At 47.2% G+C, this 25,600-nt stretch overlaps 1 protein-coding gene across 4 annotated transcripts in view; it reads right to left on the bottom strand.

Annotated features, from left to right (window-relative positions):
* Nucleotides 1-25,600, bottom strand: part of TNS3 (tensin 3) — a 78,040-nt gene that overhangs the window by 13,666 nt on the left and 38,774 nt on the right. For all 4 annotated transcript variants that reach the window (XM_083407472.1, XM_083407473.1, XM_083407474.1 and 1 more), the window contains 3 exons: nt 23,637-23,797; nt 21,075-21,201; nt 2,409-2,568 (listed from right to left, as the gene is read on the bottom strand). In XM_083407472.1, coding sequence (XP_083263598.1) covers nt 2,409-2,568; nt 21,075-21,201; nt 23,637-23,797 — 448 coding nt within the window. The remainder of the gene's footprint in view (nt 1-2,408; nt 2,569-21,074; nt 21,202-23,636; nt 23,798-25,600) is intronic.

Here is a 25,600-nt window from a genome sequence, read left to right on the forward strand (position 1 = left end):
TTGAATATGCAGTGCTGCGTTTTAGTTTATGGTACAATGGCTATTTCTCACATTATGTGGCAGCACACTCAAGTTTGCTACTGAATGTACACTCAAAAGAGTTCTGTATTCAGTTCCAGGTCCCTGACAAACGTAACTTCTATTTGCCGTGTTCACTAATACATTCAAAGACTTAAAAACATAATGTGAGAGGTGTTAAGTTGCTTGAAAAGACCTTGGACACATTCTAGGGAATTTTCATTTCAAGAACACCATCACAGTCTGCAGTGGCCACATAATCATCCATTTTGTGGTCACTTAAAGAGGCAACTTGACTCAGCTTTCCCTACCAACTCTGCCACCTACACAAACCAAGTTGCCAGGGTTGGGGGACCCTCTAGTTGGCTTGAGAGGCCTTTGTGGTTCAGTCACATTCACCATGTTTTGGGACAGGTCTGGGCAGCGCTTGACAGAATAGGCTGGTTGTTGGGTGCTTCAAAAGCACTGTGCAAAGTGCAACACCTCCCAAATGGAAGGGGTTTTCCAAACACCTTTGGCAAGAAAAGAATGCTTCATTCTTAAAAGGACCCCCCCCCATGAAGTAGTCTGCATTCAGAATGCTTCCCCCAGTGCTTTCCTTGCACAGAGGAAAATGCTCCCATTTTAGGTGCCTTTCCCCCTCTGTGGAGACTTCAAAGGGGCTCCCTCCAACCAACCACTGGCTGCATCTTCAAAGAAGGTTGCTGAAGACTGATGTTTTATACTTTGAGAACTGAGGGGCAGAAAATAAGAGGCGAAATGCATAACATGGATTGAATTAGGGCCACATTTGACTGAAAGCGGGAATGAACAGTGAAGGCAACCAGCCTAAATCAGTGCCATAGGAAAGACACACCCTGCCCTTAATGTGAGCCCTCCTGACCCCACCCAAACCTAGGCCCCACAATTTCAGACAGGTGAGGTTAGCCTCAAAGATGCTCCACATCTGGCTAAGGGTGGCACAGCTCCTAGCAGCTGGCCTCTGGAAACACTCAACACCTTTGAAGGTGCCATATGCTTCTCCTTTAACTCCTGCACTTTCCTGTCAAATGTGACCAATTGACCTTTTTAAGGGTTATTTTAATCTATGAAGTCCATAACACCTTCTGCCATGGCAAGGCCAATCTATGGACAGGCAAAAGAAATCTTTCTCAGCTGTGAATACTCCTGTCCTGCAACCACAGGTACTCTGGGCCACAAGTCCAAAGAGCCTAGAAAGGGCCTGCGTCAGAATTCAATGGCCTCAGAGGCCCTCTCAGGGTCCTTGTTTGTGCGCCTCCAACACAGTGGTTTTCCTCCCATTGGACCAGCTGCAGAAGATGCTCCCTGACCGCAGCACTGCACCTCCTGGAGACTGAGCTTTCTCAATAGTTAGTAAACTAACTTTGGGAACAATTCACAGCACAGTTCTCAGGAGAGCTCCCTATTCAGCTGAAAGGTGCAGCCGCAGGAAAACTTTTTGGGTCTGCAGGGCTGCAACAAACAGGATCCAGACAGGATGGAACTACTTCAGGAAGACAGGAAGTTATCTAAGCTGGCTCATCTATTCCTCTTTCTATCTGCCTCTCCCATGTCTTCCTTCCTGTCCGCTTGCTGGTCCCCCCGAACCGAGATGTTTAGGCTGAAAGCGCTGCAGAGTAAGGACGTGCTTTGTGCTCAAGTTACTGCAAAAAGTGTTGTGTATATTATGCAGCTATATAAATAATGATGGATTTAACATTTAGAGGCACTGAAGCTACCAGCTTAAACATTTACCAGCAAGTTAATTGTGGCAGAAAAGATTATGGGAGCAAATTAAAGGAAACAGACAACAAGTCTTTACTAGAGTGTTTCCATATTTCCAGGCTTCAAGCTCAGCTTGTTTTTCCTCATCCATCTCAACACTGCACCCAAACACTGGCCCAGGGAATGCATGGCAAAATCTGGTGAGAAGGGATCTGATCTACACTCTCCACACTAATGTGAAGATTTGAATGTACTTCTCCATCAGATTGAACACTTCTTTGACTTCTGTGATACAGTTCTCAACTCAATGAAATAAGAAGTTAAATACTTTATAATAAAATGTATACAAATATGTATTTAAATACAAACTGTCATGCAGATTTTTTTAAAAAAGTCAGATTAATGTGGCAGTAGAATGCGACAGATTTATTAATAAATGTGAAATTGACATGGACCAGAAACAGAATAATCTGTTCTTCCTGACTTTCAAACCAAGTATCAAAAATGACCATTAAGCACTCAGAAAGGTTGCCTCAGGGTTACGCCTCAAGGTGACACAATTCAGGGTTGGGTCTATAAACTGTTTAAGGAATTCTTCCTGGAATCAGATTCCTCTACATGCAAATGAGGTGGCTGAAAATTAAGAGACGCAGAAGTTGTCTTACCTATCTCCTTGCTGGGCAGGGCGATGACATGGGACTGAGCACACAGCCGCAAAAGGCTGCCGGCAGGAAGGATCTGTCCGCAACGAAGCAGGATTTGGGCCTGCGGGGCTTTCGGGCTTCACAGTGGAATGACTGAGGCCTTCCGCGTAACTCTGGGGTTCTGAAGAAGTGAAAAGAAGGAAATGTATGCTATGGTCCATAAACCTGCAATGGTCACCAGTCTAGTTATGCATATTAGTAGAAATGGAATGTGCTGCAGCCAAAAGGGGGGCAGAGGAGGAAATCGGGGTCACACCTGCAGGCTCACCCCCACCTCCACCTGTGCAGGAGCTGTTGTGCATGGACTCCAACGTATGTGTTTAGGTCCCCTACATGAAACCTAGGAAGGTTCATGAAGAGAAGGGAATGCATGGCAGCTCCTGAGCAGGTATCATCTTGGACACAAGTTGCTCAGAGGCAGAAGGTGCCATCATCCCTCTTCTTCACAAGGTCAGTATCATTCTGCTGTACAATCCTGCTATCCAGGATATGAAGCAAACAATATATGGCCAGTTCAGCTGGAAATAAAATAAAATAAATAATAGTTGCAGTGCATTTGTTACCTTTTGCCTAAGCAAAAGAACAAATGAAGATGTGAGTGAAGAGAAATGAATGTATTGTATCCCAGTTGGGCCCAGAAACTAAAGGTGTTGAGTTCTTTACTGAATTCTTCCCGAGGTAGATTCACACACACAAATTTCATCACTCAACTGAACAGCCATCATAGAACAACTTTTACTTCCTCCTTATTTTTACTGAATTTTAACGGAAGAGGCTACAGAAAAATGAAACAAGAGGAAACTTGTTTGTTTTTCTAAAGGATTAAGTTGTCACAATTGCTAATAAAGAAATATAGGATGTAGGTATGCAATCTACCAAATCAACAACAAAACACACCAAGAGGAAAATGAAGTGTGGTCTAACGCTTAAGTGTGAAGGAGGAGGATAGGGAAATAACCAGAACTGAACAGAGTATCTGTACTTAATGCTTAAATGTTCAGTTATCTTTGAAATGGAGGACGATGGGGGGAAAGCCTGATCAACTTGGTCTTGCCTCCATTATTTCATTGCCCACACATTCAAGACTTCCAAGGAGCCTGGCCAGATCACTGATCACCTGCTGCTACTGACATCACGCTCCCCAATTTTAGCCTGACACTTCCTTTTTTAATTCCTGAAAGAGACCTGTTTCCTGGATTTTCCAGCTATACATCATCATTTAAAAAAAAAAATACAGTTAAAAGCTAAATCCATGCCACTTTTCCACTTGAAAGCAAGGCAAGATGCCCAAAGAAACATCATCTGTGCACCAGGCTCTCTCTCAGCACTCCTTAGATTTTTAACTTGGCTGAGATCACATTAAACACAGAACTCTTAGCCACTCTAGTAGTAGCAGTAATAATAATAATAATAATAATAATAATAATTATTATTATTATTTGTTACTGGGTTGCCCCAACCACTCCGGGCAGCTGCCCTGGACACAGAATTGACCTGTGCCTCCATGAGCAGCTGTGAGTACCAAACATCCCCAAGGCTGTGCGCCTGGTTTTTCAGGGGCAGTTACCCCAGAGAGTCCCCCACAAACAGTCTTGTTGGGGTTATGTCTTGTCGGGTTCAACCTCAATCTGTTGGCCACCATCAAAACAAAGCTGGAGAATAGGGACCGATTAAAATGGTCCCTCCTCTTCCCATCCTTATCTACAAATTCTTCAGACATAGTTGAGGGACTACATACTGATTTTTGCCACAATTTTACTTGGCTGGTAGCAGACAGAAGAGGTGCCAAGACCACACCATCCCGGGGCCCCTGGTAGGTTTACTACAAGCCCTTTCCTGGTCTCTAATTTGCACAGATAGGTCTCTGATCACATACTTTAAATACCGCTGAGTATACAAATGTGCATCACTGTCACGCATCATGTATAGCCAGTGGCTCACAAAACATAGCCCAGTGTCACATACAGGTGGTAACCAACCACAGCCCTCTCTAGAGTTCACACATTAAGAGGCACCAGAACAAAGCTTACTACTCCAAAGAGGCATGTGTAAACAAAGACTGAATACAACAATACAGTGGTACCTTGGTTTTTGAAAGTAATCTGTTCCGGAAGAAAGTTCAAGTTCTGCAACATTCAAAAACCGAAAACTCAATACGGAAGCCGTGTGGCATGTTCCAACTTTCGAGGTGTGTTCGAAAACCGAAGCATTTTCTTCTGGGTTTACGGCGTTCGAAAACCAAAATGTTCATCAGCAGACATGTTCAAAAACCAAGGTACCACTGTACATTTGTTTTTATCTTCAAATAAAGCGCTTGGTGGGTTGCGTTGGTACAGCGTTACCGCTGCTGGTACTACTGTCTCTAGAGCAGAAACATTTTCTTGTCCTGCAGAGATTTTGTGTCCCAAAATTTGGCACCTAAACGCATTCTGAAATCATTCTAAGTAAGCACTGGTCCTTGTTTTTGTAGTCACACAGGTTGTTCTGAGTTGCTCAGAGTGGTTTGTATATGTGGCTCTCCAGTAGTCTCCTGTCCAGGCATCACGGGGCCAGATCCACTTCTGGAGAGTCATCAGCATTCAGAACATCCACTGGGTGCAGTCTGGAAGTTGTATCTCCAGCATGGCCTACAGATCAAATTTCCTTTCATGGCAGAAAGAAACCTCTCTACGTGTGCCATGACTCCTACAAAGAAACAGCCTCTTGGTGTGTCTGTGTAGGGAATAACGGAGCCCCTGACCATCTACTTGCAGATGTTTTGAACCGCCGCTCCCTGACCATGGGCCACACTCCCTGGGGCAGATGAAAGCTGTGGTCTGAAACATCAGGAGGTCCCAGCTTAGGGATGACTGAATTACAGTCTGCGCAACAAGACTCAGGAACCAAACTGGTCATTCTACTCCACTCTTTCCCCCCAGACTGTCTCTAAAATGGTATATGAACACTGCACACGATAACCACATATTTATTTATTTTTTTAAAATAAATTCACCCGCATTCCCATGTTTTTTAACCCTACACTTAGGACCCAGCAGATGAAAAACAACACTCCCCCCCCCAATTCCCTGCATTGGGGGGGGGGCATTAGAAATGTTAGATCTCAGGAACTTACTTCTTTCTGGGGCTTTAAATACCAGCTGTTATATTATTTATTTAAAAAAGAATGATTTTGTGATTTGTAATTACTAATATGCCGCAATTCAATTTGTGGATACGTTCTTCAAATGAGCCTTGAAAGCCCTTCAGATGTTCACAACAAAGCTGCAATAGCTCCATCAGCAATTTTGGGAGGCTCCCAAAAGTTTAGCTGATTTGGGTTATGTGGTGGAATGGCAGAAATTCTTAGATGATAGCAACTTGCATACTGCTGGTTAGGACACAAAGGAGATAAGTGGGGTGAGGGATAATTCTGCCAAAACAGCTATGCTAATTAGGGATCAAACTAAACCGGAGGTGGGGAGGGACACCCACTGAATTCCCCCTCCTGGCCACACTGGGATGTCAGTGGTGACATTCACACTAGTGCCAGCTTATGAGCAAAACTAGGAGTGCTCTACTTTTATTTTCAAATGAGACAAAGATGCCTTTCGTTTGTCTAGGGACAAAAACAAAGTGAGGATGTATTTTTAATCATACGCCACCAGACAGATACAAGTCTCTTTGTGCACTCATCCTGGCTTATTCTGAAATATTTGGAAGCAGTTACAAGTACAATCATACATTGGAAGCCAAACGGAATCCGTTCTGGAAGTCCATTTGACTTCCAAAAAGTTCGGAAACCAAGACGCAGCTTCCGATTGGCTGCAGGAACCTCCCCGCGGAAGCCCCGTCGGAAGTTCGGGTTCCAAATAACGCTTGCAAACAGGAACCCTCTTATCATCAACCTCTTATCATCACTCCTGTGCAACTTTGGCCCAGTTCTCACTGGTAATAAGCCTGTCTGGGTTGAACCACTGCAAGAAGGGGTAGTGAATGTGGTACCCCACAGGTAGGACTAAAACTCCCATCAGAAACATAAAAAGAACTCGCAAAGGAGACAGAGCTGCACCTAGGCTCCTCTGCGCCCTTGGCAAGGAGATGCATCTGTGCCTCCCACCACATCCACACACAAAAAAGAGACACAATTCAGCCTTCACAAGCAACTCTTAAACTGGGTGTTTAACAACACCGTCCTATAAATGTCTATTCAAAAGTAAATCCCATTGAGTTCAACGGGGCTTAGTCCTGGGAAGGTGGGTACACAGGACTGCAGCCTAAGTCTGGCAAGCCAGAGGCAAGAACTTCTGACAATACCTTGCTTGGCTTTTCCTTACTTCTGAGGAGGCACCAGCGGAAAGGCACTAACTTGGAGGTTGCTCCCCAGGGCACACTTTACTCAGAAGTAAGTACGCTGGCTGGGAAGAAGCCAGCAGTGCCAGCACAGAGGCTGGCTGGGGAAGGGGCTCCGCAGGGCTGCTGTGAGGGCCCACTCATTCCTCCAAAAGAGGTGCAAATTTTGTGCCCTCTAGGTAAGCCTCTGAGGAGAGAAGCAGGAGTCATCTGGGCACTGGGCAAAGTAGATATTTGCTTGTTAGCACAAATGGTATTCTTCAGAAGTGACACTGAGCACCATCTCAGCATTTATAATCTGTGAGAATTTAGCAACTCTCCCACTGGGTGATGGTGCCCCCTGAGATGAGCAGGTAAAGGTAAAGGGACCCCTGACCGTTAGGTCCAGTCGTGACCGACTCTGGGGTTGCAGCACTCTTCTCGCTTTATTGGCCGAGGGAGCCGGCGTCCAGCTTCTGGGTCATGTGGCTGGCAGGACTAAGCCGCTTCTGGCGAACCAGAGCAACGCACGGAAACGTCGTTTACCTTCCCGCAGGAGTGATACCTATTCATCTACTTGCACTTTGGCGTGCTTTCAGACTGCTAAGTTGGCAGGAGCAGGGACCAAGCAACGGGAGCTCACCCCGTCACGGGGATTCGAACTGCCAACCTTCCGATCGGTGAGCCCTAGGCTCTGTGGTTTAACCCACAGCGCCACCCGCATCCAGATGAGCAGGTGCCTCAATGCAAAACAAAAGGTCTTATATTATGTCTGTCAAGAAGAGATGAAGATTCTGGAGCCAAACAGGCACCCTCTTAGCCAGAAAGCAGGTTTAAAATCCATCAATGTGTTAACTTCCTTTTCTTATCTGAGGCTGGAAGATGCCCTGTTTGGAGGCAGGGGGGTCCTCCTAGAGGACCGTGTTTACCATGTTTTCTAGCAGCCGGTTTGCTTGCCCATTCTCCGAAGGGCCTCGCACCCGGCGCATTCTTACGCGGATCCCGGTAAGACTTATTACTTCCAGTCTCCGCTCTGCCCAATATTTTGCGCGCAATCTCTTCCTTGAGCCCTCCTCCGGCCCAGAGAGGGCCTCGCCATTTCCCCCGGGCCAACGCGGCCCCTTCGGAAGTTGCAAGAAACACGACAACCGGTTCAGCTCTTGCGCCTCCCGCAAATCCTAACCCCTCAGCAGCGGGGAAAGAGCCCGTCCAGGATGGCGCGCCGAGCCGCGAGCGCAGTCCCCCTCCTCGGCCAACCAAGGCCCGCTTCTCCTCTGGGGGGGGGGGGGATCGGGGCCCCGGGGGCCCTCTCTGCCCTGGGGAAGCCCGTGCCAAACCCCGGGGCCGACTCCTGGCAAGCGGCTCGGCTGCTTCCTCCCAGCGCAAGCGCAGCCGAGGAGCCGCCCGTCGCCGCCCCGTCCCGGGCCCGGGCCTCGCCAGCTGCCCCCTTCCCGCGCCCCGTCCAGGCCCCTCGGAGCCCCCGCCGCCTACCTAGCGCCGCCGCCATGGCCGAGCCCCGCGCCGCCGCCTCTTCCCCGGGGAAGCCTCCCGGCCAGACGCGGCCGCCCAGCGCCGCCGGCGCCCAGAGACCCTCCTCCGGAGAGACGCGCCCCGGCTCCGCCTCCAGCCGCCCGCCCGCCCGCCCGGGGAAGGAGGAGCCCGCCAGGCCCGCCGGGGGGGGGGGCGCAGCAGCGCTGCAGGAGCGGAAGCCGCCTCGGCACCCCAGCTCTTTAGACCCCGGGGGCTCCAGGAAAAAACCCGGCACTTGGAAGGCAGCTTCCAGCATGGCATGAACCAAGAACGGAAACCAGGATCAGGATGGCACAGCCCAGTAGCAGGGGGAGCCTCAGGGCATCCTAAAGATGTTTCCCTTTACATCCCCACATGAAGAGGCATATTGGCACTCACCCCACCGGCCACCCTGAGCTGACCACTGGCAATTCCCGAGAATGCGCTGCCCTACCAGGCATCTTGCAGGAAACACCTTCCCCCTGGCGCAAGGAGTCCCACCGGCTAATTTTACATATACAGTAGATGCCAATTCAGAGTTTGTGTTTCTGGGCACACGTTGCCTTCCCAGCGAAGCCTCTGCCCCAACATGTGCTGTGCTAGGGAGAAATAGCAGCTCTCCCGGGTTACCCACCACTCTGACAGGCATTTCATGAGTGCAGGAAGATCGCTGCTAGGAAAACAGTTTTAAGGTTCTAGATTCAGGTAGGTAGCCGTGTTGGTCTGACGCAGTTAAAAAAAAAAAAAAAAGGTTAAAAAAAATTGTCCAGGAGCACCTTAAAGATCAACTCAGTTTGTTCTGGGTATAAGCTTTCGGTTATAAACTTATGATCATAGGTAGCTAAGGACTCAAAATGGGGAGTCAGGAGAGCTGTGACAAAACAATTTAGGTTGTAGAAAAGGAATCTATATGATCGGGGAGTAAGATAACACAACCCTCTCGAAGAAACATTTGAACGTAGGATGGAAAGACAATGCAGGCAAGAAAAAACACTGCTCAGAGAGGTCACGTGTCTTTGAAGGTGTTGGCGGTAAGCTGCTTATTTATCCCATCCTGAAGAAAAAGAAAACCAAGAATGTTGCACAAGAGAGAAGCCAACCACCATCATTTCTTCCTCAGAAAGTTCACCCTCCACCCCAAGAGGTTTACAGGCTGACTGGTCAGATCCAGACCGTGCTCCTTCTTACAGAGGATCACTGTGGAGAGGCGAGAGCATGACCAGCACCCTCTGGCCCCTGAGCATGTTTCTTAGCTGGCTCCATGACAACAGGAGAAGAACCATCCCTGAAACAGAGGAAGAAAGGAGACCTCACAGAATGGCAACCGGAGAGAGCTCTGTAAGGTCCTCTTTTATAAACCTCGTGGGTGGTGCCAACTCATTCCCTTATGGGCTTCCTAGGAAGAGGACCTTCCCCTTCTGTGTTTACTATGAAGGAGGGAGAAAGGAGACTCCACCCTGAGTCCTGAGCCCCCCAACATGACTGAGGGTGGCACTGAGCCCACCTCTTGGGACATTACAGAAAGTACAATACAAAGATATTCCCCTTGCCCAGGGGGACCAGAATTATAGTAAACACAGGTAGAGAATAGATCCCTCCTTTCCCACAGAATATGGCCAGGAGCCATAGTGCACTACAGATGCAGTGAAATACAACTTTAAACACCACCCAAAGATAACTGTAAAATGCACTGCAGGCAGAAAGAACAGTGACTCTTCAATCTCAAGATACAGTGGCACCTCTGGTTGCGAACGGGATCCGTTCCGGTGGCCCGTTCGCATCATGAAAAGCCCGCAACCTGAAGCGTTGTATCTGCGCACGTGCGCAGCGTGATTTGGCACTTCTGTGCATGCGCAAAGCACAATTTAGCGCTTCTGCGCATGCGCAAGCAGTGAAACCCAGAAGTAACCCTTTCCAGTACTTCTGGGTCACTGCAGGACGCAACCTGAAAAACGTAACATGAAGCTAACGTAACATGAGGTATGACTGCATTGTGTAGGACCTCACTGTCCTAGGCTAGCAGCTGAAAGCCAACAAGTCTCCTGCTCAAAGTGAATTAAGAACACTGGTTCCTGCCAAAAAACAGTCACCACACCTGCCAGCTTCTTAAAGGAGATCCTGCTGCTCCACAAGGAGAATTGCACCAATACCAGGCATGCTGCTGTTGGAGCAATGAACTCTGCAAGAATAGCAAAGTAGTCCGAGCAAGAGAAGGCAGGAGCATTACAGACTTCATCTAGAATGTCTCCCTCCTCCACTCTCTCTCAGAGACAGGCTTCAGGCTGTGATTTGCTTCGCCCTCCCCATCGCTAATCACACAGAAGGCCAGAAGCCAAAAGACGAGCCCTGGAAGGAAGGCTGAGTGGCTAACTGAGTGCTGGCTCCAACCCCTGTGAGCCCCAGGCGCCGGGAGAGAGAGCCTTGGGCCGGGAAAAGGAAAGAAAAAACTCACAAGAAAAACACTGTGCATTTAAATACCTAAGGGAAAAGGAGGCCCTTGGAAGAGGAGGAGGAGGAGGCAAAAGGCCTGCAAAGCCTGTCTGGTCCAGGTGAGGAAAAGTCATCCTACTCACTGAATGTCCCCCAATCCTCTCTGGAAAATTATAACCTGCTAAAAGAGCCAAGCACTTCTGTTTTCACAGCCATTTCAAATTAAGCAGCACAACCGCCCGCTTGTGCCATTCCATCGTGGACTGTAATATCTCAGCATTTTTGCCAACATTTTAAAAGAGAAAGCACAGAAGCTGCATTTCCCACAAGAAAGTAATCTTGGTTAATTTCCTTAGATTACATGTCTGCTGCTGGGGCCTCTCCAAAGGAAGAAGAAGAAGAAGACGAAGAGTGTGGATTTGATATCCCGCTTGATCACTACCCAAAGGAGTCTCAGAGTGGCTACCATTCTCCTTTCCCTTCCTCCCCCACTCCGTGAGGCTGAGAGACTTCAGAGAAGTGTGACGAGCCCAGGGTCACCCAGCAGTTGCAGGTGGAGGAGCGGAGACACGAACTCAATTCACCAGATTACGAGTCCACCGCTCTTAACCACTACACCACACTGGCTCTCACGAAAGCAGTCCTATTTTTCTGGGGTGTGTGGAGAGGATGTTTTCCACATTAAAAAATGAGACCCAAGAAGGAAGTGGGAGACTCCCCAAACATGATCTGTTATCTCTCCCTCCCTCTCAGCTTTCATTTGGTATTTCCCTGTTCAGGAGAAGCAAAACAAATTTGCAGTGAAATAGGACATTAGTGTATAAAATTACTTTCATAAATGGGCCTAGCAGTCAAACATAGGCACTGTGGCTAGAAATGCTACAAGAATATAAATGAGTAGCCAACACTTGCAGAGGGAAGGTCATGCAGGCTAAAGCTCAGAATGAGCTCAGGCTTGCAAGAGAAGTTAATAATAGAATCATAGAGTTGGAAGAGACCACAAGGGCCATCGAGTCCAACCCCCTGCCAAAGCAGGAAACACCATCAGAGCACTCCTGACATATGGTTGTCAAGCCTCTGCTTAAAGACCTCCAAAGAAGGAGACTCCACCACACTCCTTGGCAGCAAATTCCACTGTCGAACAGCTCTTACTGTCAGGAAGTTCTTCCTAATGTTTAGGTGGAATCTTCTTTCTTGTAGTTTGGATCCATTGCTCCGTGTCCGCTTCTCTGGAGCAGCAGAAAACAACCTTTCTCCCTCCTCTATATATATATATTTTATATATTTGAACCTCCTTTTATATATTTGAACATGGCTATCATATCCCCCCTTAACCTCCTCTTCTCCAGGCTAAACATGCCCAGCTCCCTTAGCCGTTCCTCATAAGGCATCGTTTCCAGGCCTTTGACCATTTTGGTTGCCCTCCTCTGGACACGTTCCAGTTTGTCAGTGTCCTTCTTGAACTGTGCTGCCCAGAACTGGACACAGTACTCCAGGTGAGGCCTGACCAGAGCAGAATACAGTGGCACTATTACTTCCCTTGATCTAGATGCTATACTGCTATTGATGCAGCCCAGAATTGCATTGGCTTTTTTAGCTGCCGCGTCACACTGTTGGCTCATGTCAAGTTTGTGGTCAACCAAGACTCCTAGATCCTAGAAAGTGGTTTTTTCACTTATGGCTGAAGAAAGAGAAAGACCAAGGAAGGAGAAGGTCCTTTGCATGGAGAAGATGGAGAAAGGCTGTTGGGTTATGGAAAATGCAGACCTGCTCATCACCTACTTCCAAGTTTCATAGAGCAAAACATCCTTTCCCAGTGCCATCATTTGCATGTTTGCTCAGATGTAAGTTCCAATAAATTCACTGAATTTATTTCATAGTTTAGGATTGCCGCCTCTGGAGTTTCAGAGTGTGCTCTTAATCAGTTTGCCATGCACTCTTGGAGAGTCCTACCTGGACAACAAATTATATACCTACAGTTAGCATGAAATGAGTAATGGCTGTATTGTAAGCGGAGACTTTAACTGGCAGCAAATAAAGTTCAGTGTTTGTTTCCTTGTATGAATGAGCAAACATTCTTTACTTCCAACATTTAACATACAGAATAAACCACCAGTTTTCAATACCTTGCTTGGTAATAATATGAACATTTGTGATCTTACTGGTCAGAAACAGACAGGATTCACTCCTCCCAGGAGAGGGAAGAGACAATAATGTCTCACCCTGAATGTAAGTGACCTGTTTGAAGGATTCTATGGTTTGAAAACAGATGCTGCATGTACTTTTATTACTTAAGAAAATCTTAATAAGCACATTCACACACATACTGTTGAGCTGGAAGGGGTTCTGAGAGTCAAGTTCCCTGCAGTCCAGAATGGACTTTCTATGAAGTTGGCTATCTTTGCTGCTTATTTGTGAGTAAACCATAACATCTGTCATGTAAAGAATAGGCTGGGAAGTTTAGGATCAGAATTGTAGTAGACCAGCACGCTTTTCAGAGACGTGGGAGAGAGTTGGGGAGTGTAGGCTGCTTGTACACTCTGAGTAACTAACAAGGGAACTGCCTGGGAAACGCAAGGCGCCTTGGTCTCAGAGTCCCCAGGGAAATGAGCAAGCTTCTTTGATCTTGGAGAAGGAAAGGGCAGCTGGAAGCTAGCCCTGCTTTCCCTAGCAATCTGTGTCGCGGTTAAACTGGGGAGTGCCAAGTGCACTGGCTTGCAGCCTTTCCAAAAGTAATCTGTTTGGTGCACCCAGGTCCCCTCCCGTCAGGGCTGCAAGAGTACCGTATTTTTCGCTCTATAACATGCACCCGACCATAACACGCACGTAGTTTTTAGAGGAGGAAAACAAGAAAAAAAATATTCTAAACGAAACAGTGGATGTATGATTTTTGTGGTTCATGCTGTGGCCACAGACATGTGATCTGACAGTGAGTTTGGAGTAGCCCAATGCAAAAATCCTGAGGATCCATGTGGATCCATGCTTTGTAACCACGTTTTAAGTGGGGAGGGAAGGAAAAGCACTCAAGGGACAAATAGCATGCGTGGGGTGGGTGGAGAATAATAATGCAGAAGAGGGGTTTAAGGGGAGAAGGAACACGCGTGGGGTGGGTGGAGAAGGATGCTGCTAATAATGCAGAAGAGGGGTTTAAGGGGAGAAGGCTCCTCTCCTCTCCCACTTTGCTCCTTTAAAGCAAGCAGGCTCTGCTTTTCTCCCTCCTCCCCGCTCATCCCTGGCTTAGCGAGCTGAAAAACTTTGCTGCTATGTAGCGAGCTGAGTGGGGAGGAGAGAGGGACAGAGAGCCTGCTTGCTTTAAAGGAGCCAACAGGACAGGAGCCGCTTACACTCGTGTAAGCGGCTCCTCTCCTCTCCCGCTTTGCTCCTTTAAAGAAGCAGGCTCTCTGTCCCTCTCTCCTCCCCACTCAGCAGCTCTTCTCCCGCTTTGCTGTTTCAAAGCGAGCCACGGAGGAGGGAAGGAAGGGGAACCATGGATCCTCTGCTCACGACTGCAGCAGATCCCCCCGCCACCCGTAGGCATTCCCTCCATAACACGCACAGACATTTCCCCTTACTTTCTAGGAGGAAAAAAGTGAGTGTTATGGTGCAAAAAATACGGTAAGTGGGAAGCTGGTGGCAGCAACTACCAGAGAGTAAGACCTGTTGACAACACTGTAGGAATGTTGGGTTGCAGTTGGACAAAGAAGGGGGTGGGGCAGAGCATTTTCCCACCCCGTCACAGCGTTATCTTTTATCTTGATTTTCATTGTCTGCATGTGTTCTATATTTTAACTTGTAAGCCATCCTAGAAATATTTATGCAGAAGGGCGGCCTACCAATTATTAAAACAAACAACCTTTTAAAATCTATTCAGGAAAATCCAGCCTGCTGCATACTGAACAAGAGACACACATGTTTTACTTTGTACCAAATATTTATCTTTATCTGCGATTACAAATTTTAGGGTATTGTTGGAAGCTAAAATTGTATCCATCTCATCTTCCACCTGAGTTCTGAGATCCACAAACTCCTGGAAGTTCAGTGTAAACACAATAAACAGAACAATGCAAACATCTGATAGCAAGAATAATCCAGGAAGCTGGGGGGACCGACATCCTTGAGGACAGGAATGGGGAACCTGAGGCTCCCCTGTGTTGTTGGGGTGCAGCTCTCCCTGATCCTTATGCTTATCCTTGGGCTGGTGCCCAACAACATCTCAGGGGCCACAGCGCCCCCCCCCCACTCAAGGACACATGGATAGCTTTCCATGGAACAACAATAAATGTTATTCCTGACAGCAGATTTATAATTATTCAGACTTGGTTTGAGAGGCAGTAAAGTGTCACCACCTTTCCAAAAGATGCTAGAAATTCTGAAGAACTGATACTAGAAAGGGAAAAAAGGGAGATGAAGTCAGATAAATATGGGCTGATCCCACACCTTGTTTGATTTCTCCTTCCAACAATTACCATCGCCTTGATATTAGTAAAGGAGTGAAAGCAGACAGACAGACAGACGGACAGACAGACAGACAGACAGACAGACAGACAGACAGACAGACATAGACTTACATAGGACAGATCTGGCAGCCATAAAATATCTCCAATGCAATCCAGTCATGACTATAGCAATGAAGTTAGACAAGGCACCATGACCAACTTGGGTTGGATTAGACCCAAAATGAATAAAAAGCAGCAGAATTTATGCAATGCAATATATACATTATATATTTGAAGATATTTCTTACAAGAACCCCACTGGTAAGAAGTTTTCAATGGAAGCCAGATCAGGGATGGATGGAATGGGGCAAGGTTTGCTGGTGGGTTGCTTGAAAAAGAGGCAGAAAGAGACCTCTCCTCTCCTCTCCCCACCCACAAGAACAACACAGAAATCACTCCCCCACCCACCCCTGCTTGAACCCTGCTTGAGCCTTGGCATTGGGGCTTATCTCTATTTGGATCATGGCCAGGGACTGAAGAGATGGGCCTCACTGCCCAACCTATAGAACCTTCCCCACAAGAACTGCTTCCCAGTGCCAGGAAGAGAAAGATAGCAAGAGAGGAGGGCAACCAAAATGGTCAAAGGCCTGGAAACGATGCCTTATGAGGAACGGCTAAGGGAGCTGGGCATGTTTAGCCTGGAGAAGAGGAGGTCAAGGGGTGATATGATAGCCATGTTCAAATATATAAAAGGATGTCACATAGAGGAGGGAGAAAGGTTGTTTTCTGCTGCTCCAGAGAAGCGGACACGGAGCAATGGATCCAAACTACAAGAAAGAAGATTCCACCTAAACATTAGGAAGAACTTCCTGACAGTAAGAGCTGTCCGACAGTGGAATTTGCTGCCAAGGAGTGTGGTGGAGTCTCCTTCTTTGGAGGTCTTTAAGCAGAGGCTTGACAACCATATGTCAGGAGTGCTCTGATGGTGTTTCCTGCTTGGCAGGGGGTTGGACTCGATGGCTCTTGTGGTCTCTTCCAACTCTATGATTCTATGAGTAGCAAAGGCATATTTCGCTTGCGGTCACGGGGAGCAAGGAAAGCAAGAAAGACGCTTGCCTGGCCCTTCCTGTCTGCACATAAGAGACACACTTTTTGCAGGCGTGCTTGTTCCCTGCCTGGGTGCTTAGTTTGCTTCTCAGGAAGGCCCTGGCACTGCGTACAAGGCAAGAGCAATGGTGCTAAGCAGAACAGTCCACTTCTCTTCCTTCTTGTGAGCCTTTCTTCCTTAAGGCTCCTTGAACTAAGAGAAGTTTTAAAAGCAAGAAAGACAAAAAATGCTATTTGGTGGGGTGTTTTGTGGGCTCAGTTACAAGCTTCCAAAAAAACCTGTTGCTTACTAGCCAGGCCTCTTCACAGCCTAGCCATTTGAGAAGTGGCCCTCCACCATGTCCTGACTGCCCCCCCCCCCGGCACGCTGGGACAGTTTTGCAGGAGTGGGTTAATATATGGGCTGGAGATTTTGAAAGCTAGACTGAAGAAACCTCTCTCTGTGGACAGTTTTGGCTTAATGAATCCAGTCTCTGTGTCAGCTTCTGCTGACCTTTGAAAATCCTTTCCAAGTCCTGTGATTCTATGGCAGCAAATGTTCAAGCACAGAACATTTGTGAGACGCAGCTCAAATCTCTGGCAATTGGCTTGGTGCAGAATGTTTTAGCTTGTGTAATGCAGCTACACAAAGGGACCTCAATTCACTGCTTGAGGCATGACAAGAGGGTCTTTATAAGTCCCAGAGTGGGATACACAGAGCATTCTTGTTTCTTCAGCAGCACACAGGAACCCTCCATTGCAAAACTAGCTGCCCTCACAATGCCAGCCACTGAGTTTCCACTGCTGGATGTTTACATTTAATTTGAAAAGCCAGGGGGAACGGCATACTACTTGAAGAAGGCTACCTGCTTTTCAAAATGAGATTAGCTGCTCGTGGGCCAGATTGCTTACCTGACACACAACTTAAAAGTAGAGGAAGACACATTTTCACAGTGCTCTTTTGTGCAAACAAGGACATAGCCTCAAATGGACAAATGCAATATGTAAACTGGCCAGTTGTGGATATCTTCCACAGCAACTCCTAGGGATTGCAGCAGTATTTTGCTCTGTATTTTATAATTTTATAGTACAGTGGAACCTCGGTTTTTGAACATAATCTGTTCTCGAAGACCGTTTGACTTCCGAAACGTTGGAAATCAGGAGCAAGGGGCAGTCGGCAAAATCCACTGAGAAAAAAGAAAAACATGCAGCGGAAGCCATTTGACTTCTGAGGCGTGTTCAAAAACGGAAGCAATTACTCCCGGGTTTTTGGCATTCAGCTTCCAAAACGTTCGGATTCCGAGATGCTTGAAAAGCGAGGTTCCACTGTATTATGATGCTTTAATGATACCAATGTGGTATTTTTCATGAGCTGGTGGTTTATAAGTAGCCTTATAAAATAAATAAATCAATAACATAAAAGAATCCCAGGAATGCCCAAATTGTGAACCTGAATCTTCCACCTCACCTAAGACAGGCTGAACCCCTATTCCTTAACCTATCTCTGCCTTGCCCATTCCCAAGGTCAGAACTTGAAATGAGAAGATTGCAGGTTCCTGCCTATGAAGACCATTCCAAGAAACCTCATGGACATAACTGGGAGGGGCTTACAAACATACCCCATTTCTGCAGCTAGGTATTAGTAATACAAACCAGAACAACATGCTTATCCAGGATTAAATCCTAAATGAACTACATTGGTACCTCGGGTTAAGAACTTAATTCGTTCTGGAGGGCCGTTCTTAACCTGAAACTGTTCTTAACCTAAGGTACCACTTTAGCTAATGGGGCCTCCCACTGCTGCTGTGCCGCCGCCATGCAATTTCTGTTCTCATCCTGAAGCAAAGTTCTTAACCCGAGGTACTATTTCTGGGTTAACGGTGTCTGTAACCTGAAGTATCTGTAACCTGAAGCGTCTGTAACCCGAGGTACCACTGTATGTTCCACTGGCATTGAAGAGAAGGAGCTGAAGACTCAAGGGAGCTGCTGATTCAACAACCAGGGTGCTCAATTCCCTTTCACGGCCATTCGCATCTCCACTGCCATAGCTCCTTCTGCTGGAGACCCAAGCATCAGTGGCAGGGGCGCCATCTATGTGGGGCCGTGGGGTGTGCGGACGTCATGCGTGCATGTTGTGGGGAGTGCATGCATGTGTGTGGTGACATTGCATGGCCCCAGACCCCTCAATCATGGGAGGCAAGCCTGATCAGTAGTGTCCTGACCCTCAATCTCACCAGTCCTGACTCACAAACAGGTAAGAACACAACATAAGAACAGAAGCATCCAGTAAATGCAGAATTTAAACTTGCAGACAAACATGATGAATAAATTAGCAGCAAAGCACACAAAATGTACCTTACAATAGCACAAAATGCAGGTGCAGAAAAAGCAGTTATTCTCACTGCGACATAGTGGGGGGAAATAGCACAAAATAGACAGAAAAGTGCCTTCCCTGAGACCACCAAGGGAGTTCAAGGATGAAATGTGAACTAAGAGCTTCCTGGCTCAAAGAAGACCCTAGCTCAGTGCAGATTACAGCCCTTCTCAGACATTCATTTAGATATAATGTATGGATATGGGGGTGGGGTGGGCAGGATCTTGGGTGCAGGATCTGTCCCAGATCTACACCCATGTATTATCATGTGCTCAGAGCGCTGCAGCATTTATGCTTACTGTCCCGCTGCCTTGGTCTAACTGAGGTGAAAGGCAGAGTATATTTTTAACAAACAGATGAGAAAACAGGAACATACTCACGGAGTAAACATTAAAAACTAACTTTCTTTAAGGTCCTATCAGTGGCTTCTGTTTTATAGATTCCAAAGAGGAATCTCACACCAGTTTAATCAAAAACTTGGATGAACCTAGCAAGCCAAAGAATTCTGGGGCATCTATCTGACAGATCTTCATAGAAACAGTCTTGTTGCAGATCATTTGTTTTTCCCAAGTCATTTTCCCTGACAGTGACAACATATTTTGGTATGCAGAAACAGAAAGCACCCGGCTTGACTGAACATGCACAGATCATAGTCCTCTCTGACAAACATGTTTTTGTCAAAGAGAAAAGGGAAAAATACCACCAGAAACAGTTCATTTACGAACATGCCCAATAATAGAAGCTCCCTCTGAGAAGTTCTGTCCAGCTCTGGGACAATTCACCATCAAGGGACACACCAGAAATAGCACAAAGTATGGCAACTTATGCTCAGTTGGTCCCATTTTGCTAAGAGGATATCAGGCTTCTGTTACCTGCCCCTAGTAGGTATCACCACCTCTATTGTGATGTTTCTGTATGTATATTATTAAGGTTAGATCTGCCCCCTTCTCTTTGCCTAGGTGGGAATATGGATGGCTCTGTGGTCTTGATCTGTTTCATCCTGTTTTTATATACCCCCCTCGCTTCCCACTCCTGTGTGACTGCATTTATGTGGACGGCCACAAAATAAATAAATACATAGACTGTCCTCCCTCCCCTCGCTGGGGCTGCTGCCCAAACCAGGGAAAGGCCGCAGCGCAGAAGCACCAGGATGTGGTGGGCGGCAGCATCAAGGGGGTGGGTGGGAGGACAATGACTGCTCTCGGTTGCCCTCTTGCCCAGCTTGCAGCTGGATATGGCTTGGCAGCCTTGGGGTGGAGTCTGCAGGCAACCCCAGCACCCCAACCCCCACTTGGGAATGAGGTGCCAGTGCGTGGAGGGCAAGGGGGAGGGAAGGTCAACCTGCCCAGCTTGGCCTCAACCCCCTATTGCTCACCTGGAGCACCTTACCCCACCCCCGCCCTCACCACGCGCTGGGGGGGGGGAGCTGCCAACTTCCAAGCCTCTCTACTCCAGAGACACTTGTCTCTCTTTCTTCTCTCCCTATTAAAGTGGGGTGCTCCCCACTTTACACAGTTTCACTTACGTGCACAAGCTCCTGGAATGTAATCCCTGTGTAAACGGCGGGGGGGGGGGGGTGCCTGTAATAATAATCGAGGTGAGTATGGATGCATGTGCAAGTTCACACTCGCACACCCCACACTCCAAAAGCCTTCTGTATTGAATAGATTATATAACTCTGAAGGCAGTGCTTTATTAAAATATCATTTATGCAATGAAATGTTTTAGTAATTAACATAGTAACACTGCTCAAGCAGCCAAGCGACTGAATTTGCAGACTGTCCACAGAAATGTTAGCAGCAGGAAAAATATTCTATAAATTCTTTGTTCTCACGAAGCGCCAAACTTCATCAACCATGCAGGAGAAAATATACTTAAAATGTCACCTATGAGCAGAGTCCACATTCAGGAATATGTGTACCTGGATTCTCTGTAAATGATTAACTGTTTTAGCTGACAAAACATGCAAAGCTAAATATAGCATCTGATCCAACGCAGGACTCTTGCACACTTCAGCAATTTTATTGTTGTTAATGCTGCAATAGGTCTGGGTCTCTAGGGTGATCAAATGCAAAGAAGAACGAAGTCCCTGTATTTTCAACAGCTATACAGAAAAGGGAATTTTGGCAGGTGCACCTTGCCATGTGAGAGTCTGAAGAGACATGTCTGCTGAAATTCCGTCTTTTATATGACCTTTAAGTGCACAAGATACCTACTTTTTTATCTATTTATACTCCCTGTTTTGCTTCCCGTTATTAATGTTAAGCAAACAGTTGAAGAAGCTGCAGCTATTTTGCACGAGGAAAGTCTAGTCTGTACTGTGGAACAATTCTAACAGTTCTAAGAGCTCTGAGAGGCCAGAGCTGTGAGGACAATGGCCGCGGCACCCACCTGAGAGGCGCCAGAACTGAGTTCCAGTGAGTTCTGGCTGAAAAAAGCCTGGTTGTAAGATATAGAAGCAAAATACAAAACTCGCTGTCTCACCATAGGGAGTCTCTGGTGATACTGGAAATGCTGGAGTAGTCTGGAGCGTTTCATTCCCATTTTTTGTTGGTGAGAAGATGCTGCTGTCCGCTTCATCCCGGCCTTCCTGATAGTGTTCAACACGCCTCTAGATTATAAAACAGAAACATGGAGGAAGCCCATTTTTCCCAGGCATGATCAAGTCAGCCTATATAAACCTTTTGCCCCACTTTTAAAACAGAAAGATCTCAGCGCTCCTAAAGCCGCAGACAAGTGGACACATGCAGCCCAGTCGCAGTTAATCTGGGGAAATGACCACTGACCCCATTGCCAGATTTACATCTCCTGGCTCCAAAGTGGTAACTACAACAACAGCACAGGGCTGGTTCCAAATCTTTGTAGGCATGCAGACAATCCCGAAAACAGTGATAGATTAGGCATTCTTACTCAAGTAATACTTTCTTACCTGGGGTGTATGGGGTGTCAGGGGAGGGGAAGTACCTCTGGTGGGGGACACGCAGCGCTCCTTCTTGGGCAGTTTGCTCATCTTTGGTCCCCCCCCCCCCTGCACTCAGCTCTCACCTGCGGCTCCTAGAAGCTGTCAGCAGGCGACAGCGGACACGCCCTGGGGGGAAATGGCTTCAAATGCCTGGCTAAACAGGTGAGGTTGACCGATGGGTCTTAAACCCTTGGTGAGTGAGGGACATCCCTGCATGCAAAGACAGGCTCTGACGGATTGAGTGGACAAGACCAACACTGGGTCCAATGGTTGGTAAAGCGCTTCCTGCACCTGCTGGGAAATGAGGGGCAGGCGGGGCTTGTCATCTTGGAAAGGGAGCCTGTCTGGGACAATGCTGGTCCTAAACCTTCACTGCCTTGCAGCCATGCTCATTCTTGAGAAAAGTTTCAGGAGTAAACCCTGAGGAACAATCCAAACCCACTGCCTTGCGGAACGTCTTTGGGAGAAGAAAAGGTGAAGGAGTAAACTCTACACAAATCCGGAATGAAGTCCCTAAGGCAATGGAAACAAAGTCCTTTGTGCCTAGCAAGCTGGTACATCGGGACCATGTGTCCTGGCTTGTCCACCAGCCTCTTACAGGTCAATGACTCAGGGAAGATGGCCATCATTGACCGTGAGCTGAAAAGGCTCAACACTGACCTTGCCGCTCTACAGGACACCAGACTCACGTCGAATGGCAGCCTCTGAGAGTAAAACTACACCTTTTTCTGGCAAGGAGGGCACGTTCACGGCATAGCTTTCACAGTGAGGACCTCTCTTCTGTCTGTGATAGAACCACCAGCCGGAGGGCTCAGAATGCTTGCTTTCCCTCCGCCTCTCAACAACCTCCGGTCTGGTTAGCATCTTGAGTGTCTAGGCTCCCACTTTGTGCTCTGACCATACAGACCAAGGACCAGTTCTAAGAGGAGCAAGACCAGGTTGTCAGGAGGGTCCCAGCCTGAGAACACCTATTCCTGCTGAGAGAATTCAGTGCTAGAGTTGGGAACGATCATCACACATTGGACAACTGCATCGGCCACTTTGGTATTATTGGCAGCATGAAGGAAAACGGGCAAAGGAAGGCTTGCCTGATCTGTGCACAGCCTCTGCACCACGAGCACCAAGGCAAAAGATTGAGTGTCCTGGAAACAGCCAATATCAGGCCAGAGGAACCAGCTGGACTTGATGGTCGCCAGGCAATCAGCATTGAACTGTGTTCGTGCCACACGGAGCTACCACAATGCTGACTGTGACACAGATAGTCACTCCCTGGTGGCAAGAAAGATCCATCTCCACCCAAAGACAGCCCAAAGCCCAAAGTAGAAAGTGCGGCCTTGAATCAACACTGCCAGAACTTTTTGAGTGCTTCCCTGATTTTGTTGAACAAGCTCTACTGACCTGCACCAGACATAGTGTTGAAGCAAGGTGAGACCGCATCCAAGAGGCAACCTATAACACAGCTATGTCCTCCTTGGGCAAAAGAAACAAACCTACTCCCGGCTGGTTAGAGGCTGGCATTAAAGGACATGGAATCTGTTATTGCTGTGAGGCTCTCCTCAACTACAAGTGTGTTCCCTGTGAAAATACACTGAGAAAGGCAAGGAGTGATGCCCAGTGGATTGCCAGACAATGTGCCAATGACTCCTAAAGCTGTGCCAGAGCATCCAACTTGCTGCTGACACCAGCAACGTTCGCCAAGGATGTGCTCTACGAGGAGCTGGCCTCATGCATCAGACCTATTGGCAGACCAACTGTGTTACACAAAGGTACCTGCAAACATGACATGAAAGCTGGCAACATCAACCCCGCCATGTGGGACTCCCTTGCAGCACCAGTCAGGTCACATATCGACAGCAGTGACCAGAGGAGGAATGACTGCTGAGAGGAGTGCAGAAGGAAGAAACACCATGGTACACCTCCAGCAGCACCACCGGATGCCTTCCTCTACCCCAGCTGCAGCAAAACATGTCTCTCCCCTATCAGCCTCTACAGGTGCTGCAACCTTCCAACAGCTTGACCTCACCCCCAAAGGCGCACTCTTCCATTGTCTCTCAAGACAGATGGATGCCAACCAACTTTCTTACCTCATTTGACTCCCCTCCAGGCCTGTATGAACCTAGTCTTTCGGCAGAAGGCTCCGCCCATTCACACTTTGGATATAATGGCTGGGCTGAGACATTGTTCTCAAACTGTGCCCGGCTTAACTTCTTGTTTAGTCCACTCAAGACGTCATCTGCTTGAGAGCCTGGAGATACAAACACACGGAGAAGCTCAATCTGGTTACACGTTAAACATTCAGACAAATACTTTGCAGCAAAATCTATTGGGCAATATAAAAAGTGACCACCAGGTAAAGTGAGTTTGCAGTAAAGGGATGTAATTCATGGCCAAGGATAAAATCAAGTAGATTTACTTAAAATGGCATCACTGACTGCAGTGTTGTCAGCAAACCTAGCCAAAGTAAATTCTAACATTTTGCATTCCAAGTGAGCCCTGGTTAATACTCGCCATATGTCATCCCTGTACTGCTATTTGCTCATAAAAAGGAACTAACACCAGTTGCTTAATATTTATAAGACATTCTTCCTTGTTTATCAGAAATGCTACAGCTGCCAGCACATGCGTGTATTTTTATGTAAGCGTAGGGGAGAAAGAAATGGGGAAGACATAGCAGGGTGGAAAATGGAAGCTTCCCTTTTTAAGCACAGCCTAAGGGAAAGCCTAAGGGACGCGGGTGGCGCTGTGGGTTAAACCACAGAGCCTAGGGCTTGCCGATCAGAAGGTTGGTGGTTCGAATTCCCGCGACAGGGTGAGAATCCCTTGCTCGGTCCCTGCTCCTGCCAACCTAGCAGTTCGAAAGCACGTCAAAGTGCAAGTAGATAAATAGGTACCGCTCCAGCGGGAAGGTAAACAGCGTTTCCGTGCACTGCTCTGGTTCGCCAGAAGCGGCTTAGTCATGCTGGCCACATGACCCGGAAGCTTTACGCCGGCTCCCTTGGCCAATAAAACGAGATGAGCGCTGCAACCCCAGAGTCGGCCATGACTGGACCTAATGGTCAGGGGTCCCTTTACCTTTAAGGGAAAGTTAGGCTAAAAGCCCCTTTTCCATCCTAATATATTTTCTTTCCAGGGAACAGGCAAAAAGTGGTCTGCTTCTAGTACACTGTTTATGATTCAATTTATTATTATTTTTAATATATTTTTATTAAAGATTTATTGGTATACAAAAGTTATGTGCAATGTCTCTTTTTTCAAGTTACATTTTCTACAGGTCAGTTTCATTTGTTGAGACATGAGTGTTACCTTAGGAAGAGGAGGGGGAAGAGGGGGAGGGGAGGGGGGAGGGGGTTGGGTGGCAATGCTTCTATTCTATTTATTGTATTTGTGGGGTTTAGTGTCAGTGTTGCTTGTGCGGAATCTCTTTACTCTTCGCTTGTATTCCTTTGGTGGTGAGAGAGGTTGGGGTTGGCCTAGGGTGTGATTGTTGCTTGTTTGTGGTGATCTTTGTTTTCATGGGTGAGTGAAGTGTGTGTGTGTTTTTGGATCAGGTTAGACAGATTGATTCGAATGCTGTTGGCAGGTTCCTGTTGTTGTCTTGCTGGCCTGTGTGTGTGATGAAGGCATCTTCTTCTATTTGTCCCTGTGTCAGTTTCAGTTTGTTGGTTAATTTTTCTAGTAGGGCTGTTTCCCATACTATTTGGTACCATTGGTCCATGCTTCCTCCTGACAGGTCTCTCCAGTGTCTGGCTATGATGCTGCTGGCTGCTGAGAGTAGGTGGGTTACGAGTTCTTTGTGGTGCAAGTGGGCATTATTGTCTTGGAAGATGTTGAGTAAGGCCAATTCTGGGGTCATTTCTAATACTTGTTTGGTTATTTTGCATATTTCTCGTATGACTGATGTCCAGAAGAGCTGGATATTCATAATTCAAGTTATGAAATATCGTATCACCACAGAAAACTTGGATGATCCAATTTTAGAAATAGAAGGTCTTGTGGTAATTCTACAGTAACTGGCTGAATTTAGATGAAACCTGTTAAGTACTGTCAC

Source organism: Podarcis tiliguerta (genome assembly GCF_965153285.1).
Source record: "Podarcis tiliguerta genome assembly, chromosome: 13".
NCBI classification, from domain to species: Eukaryota; Metazoa; Chordata; class Lepidosauria; order Squamata; family Lacertidae; genus Podarcis; species Podarcis tiliguerta.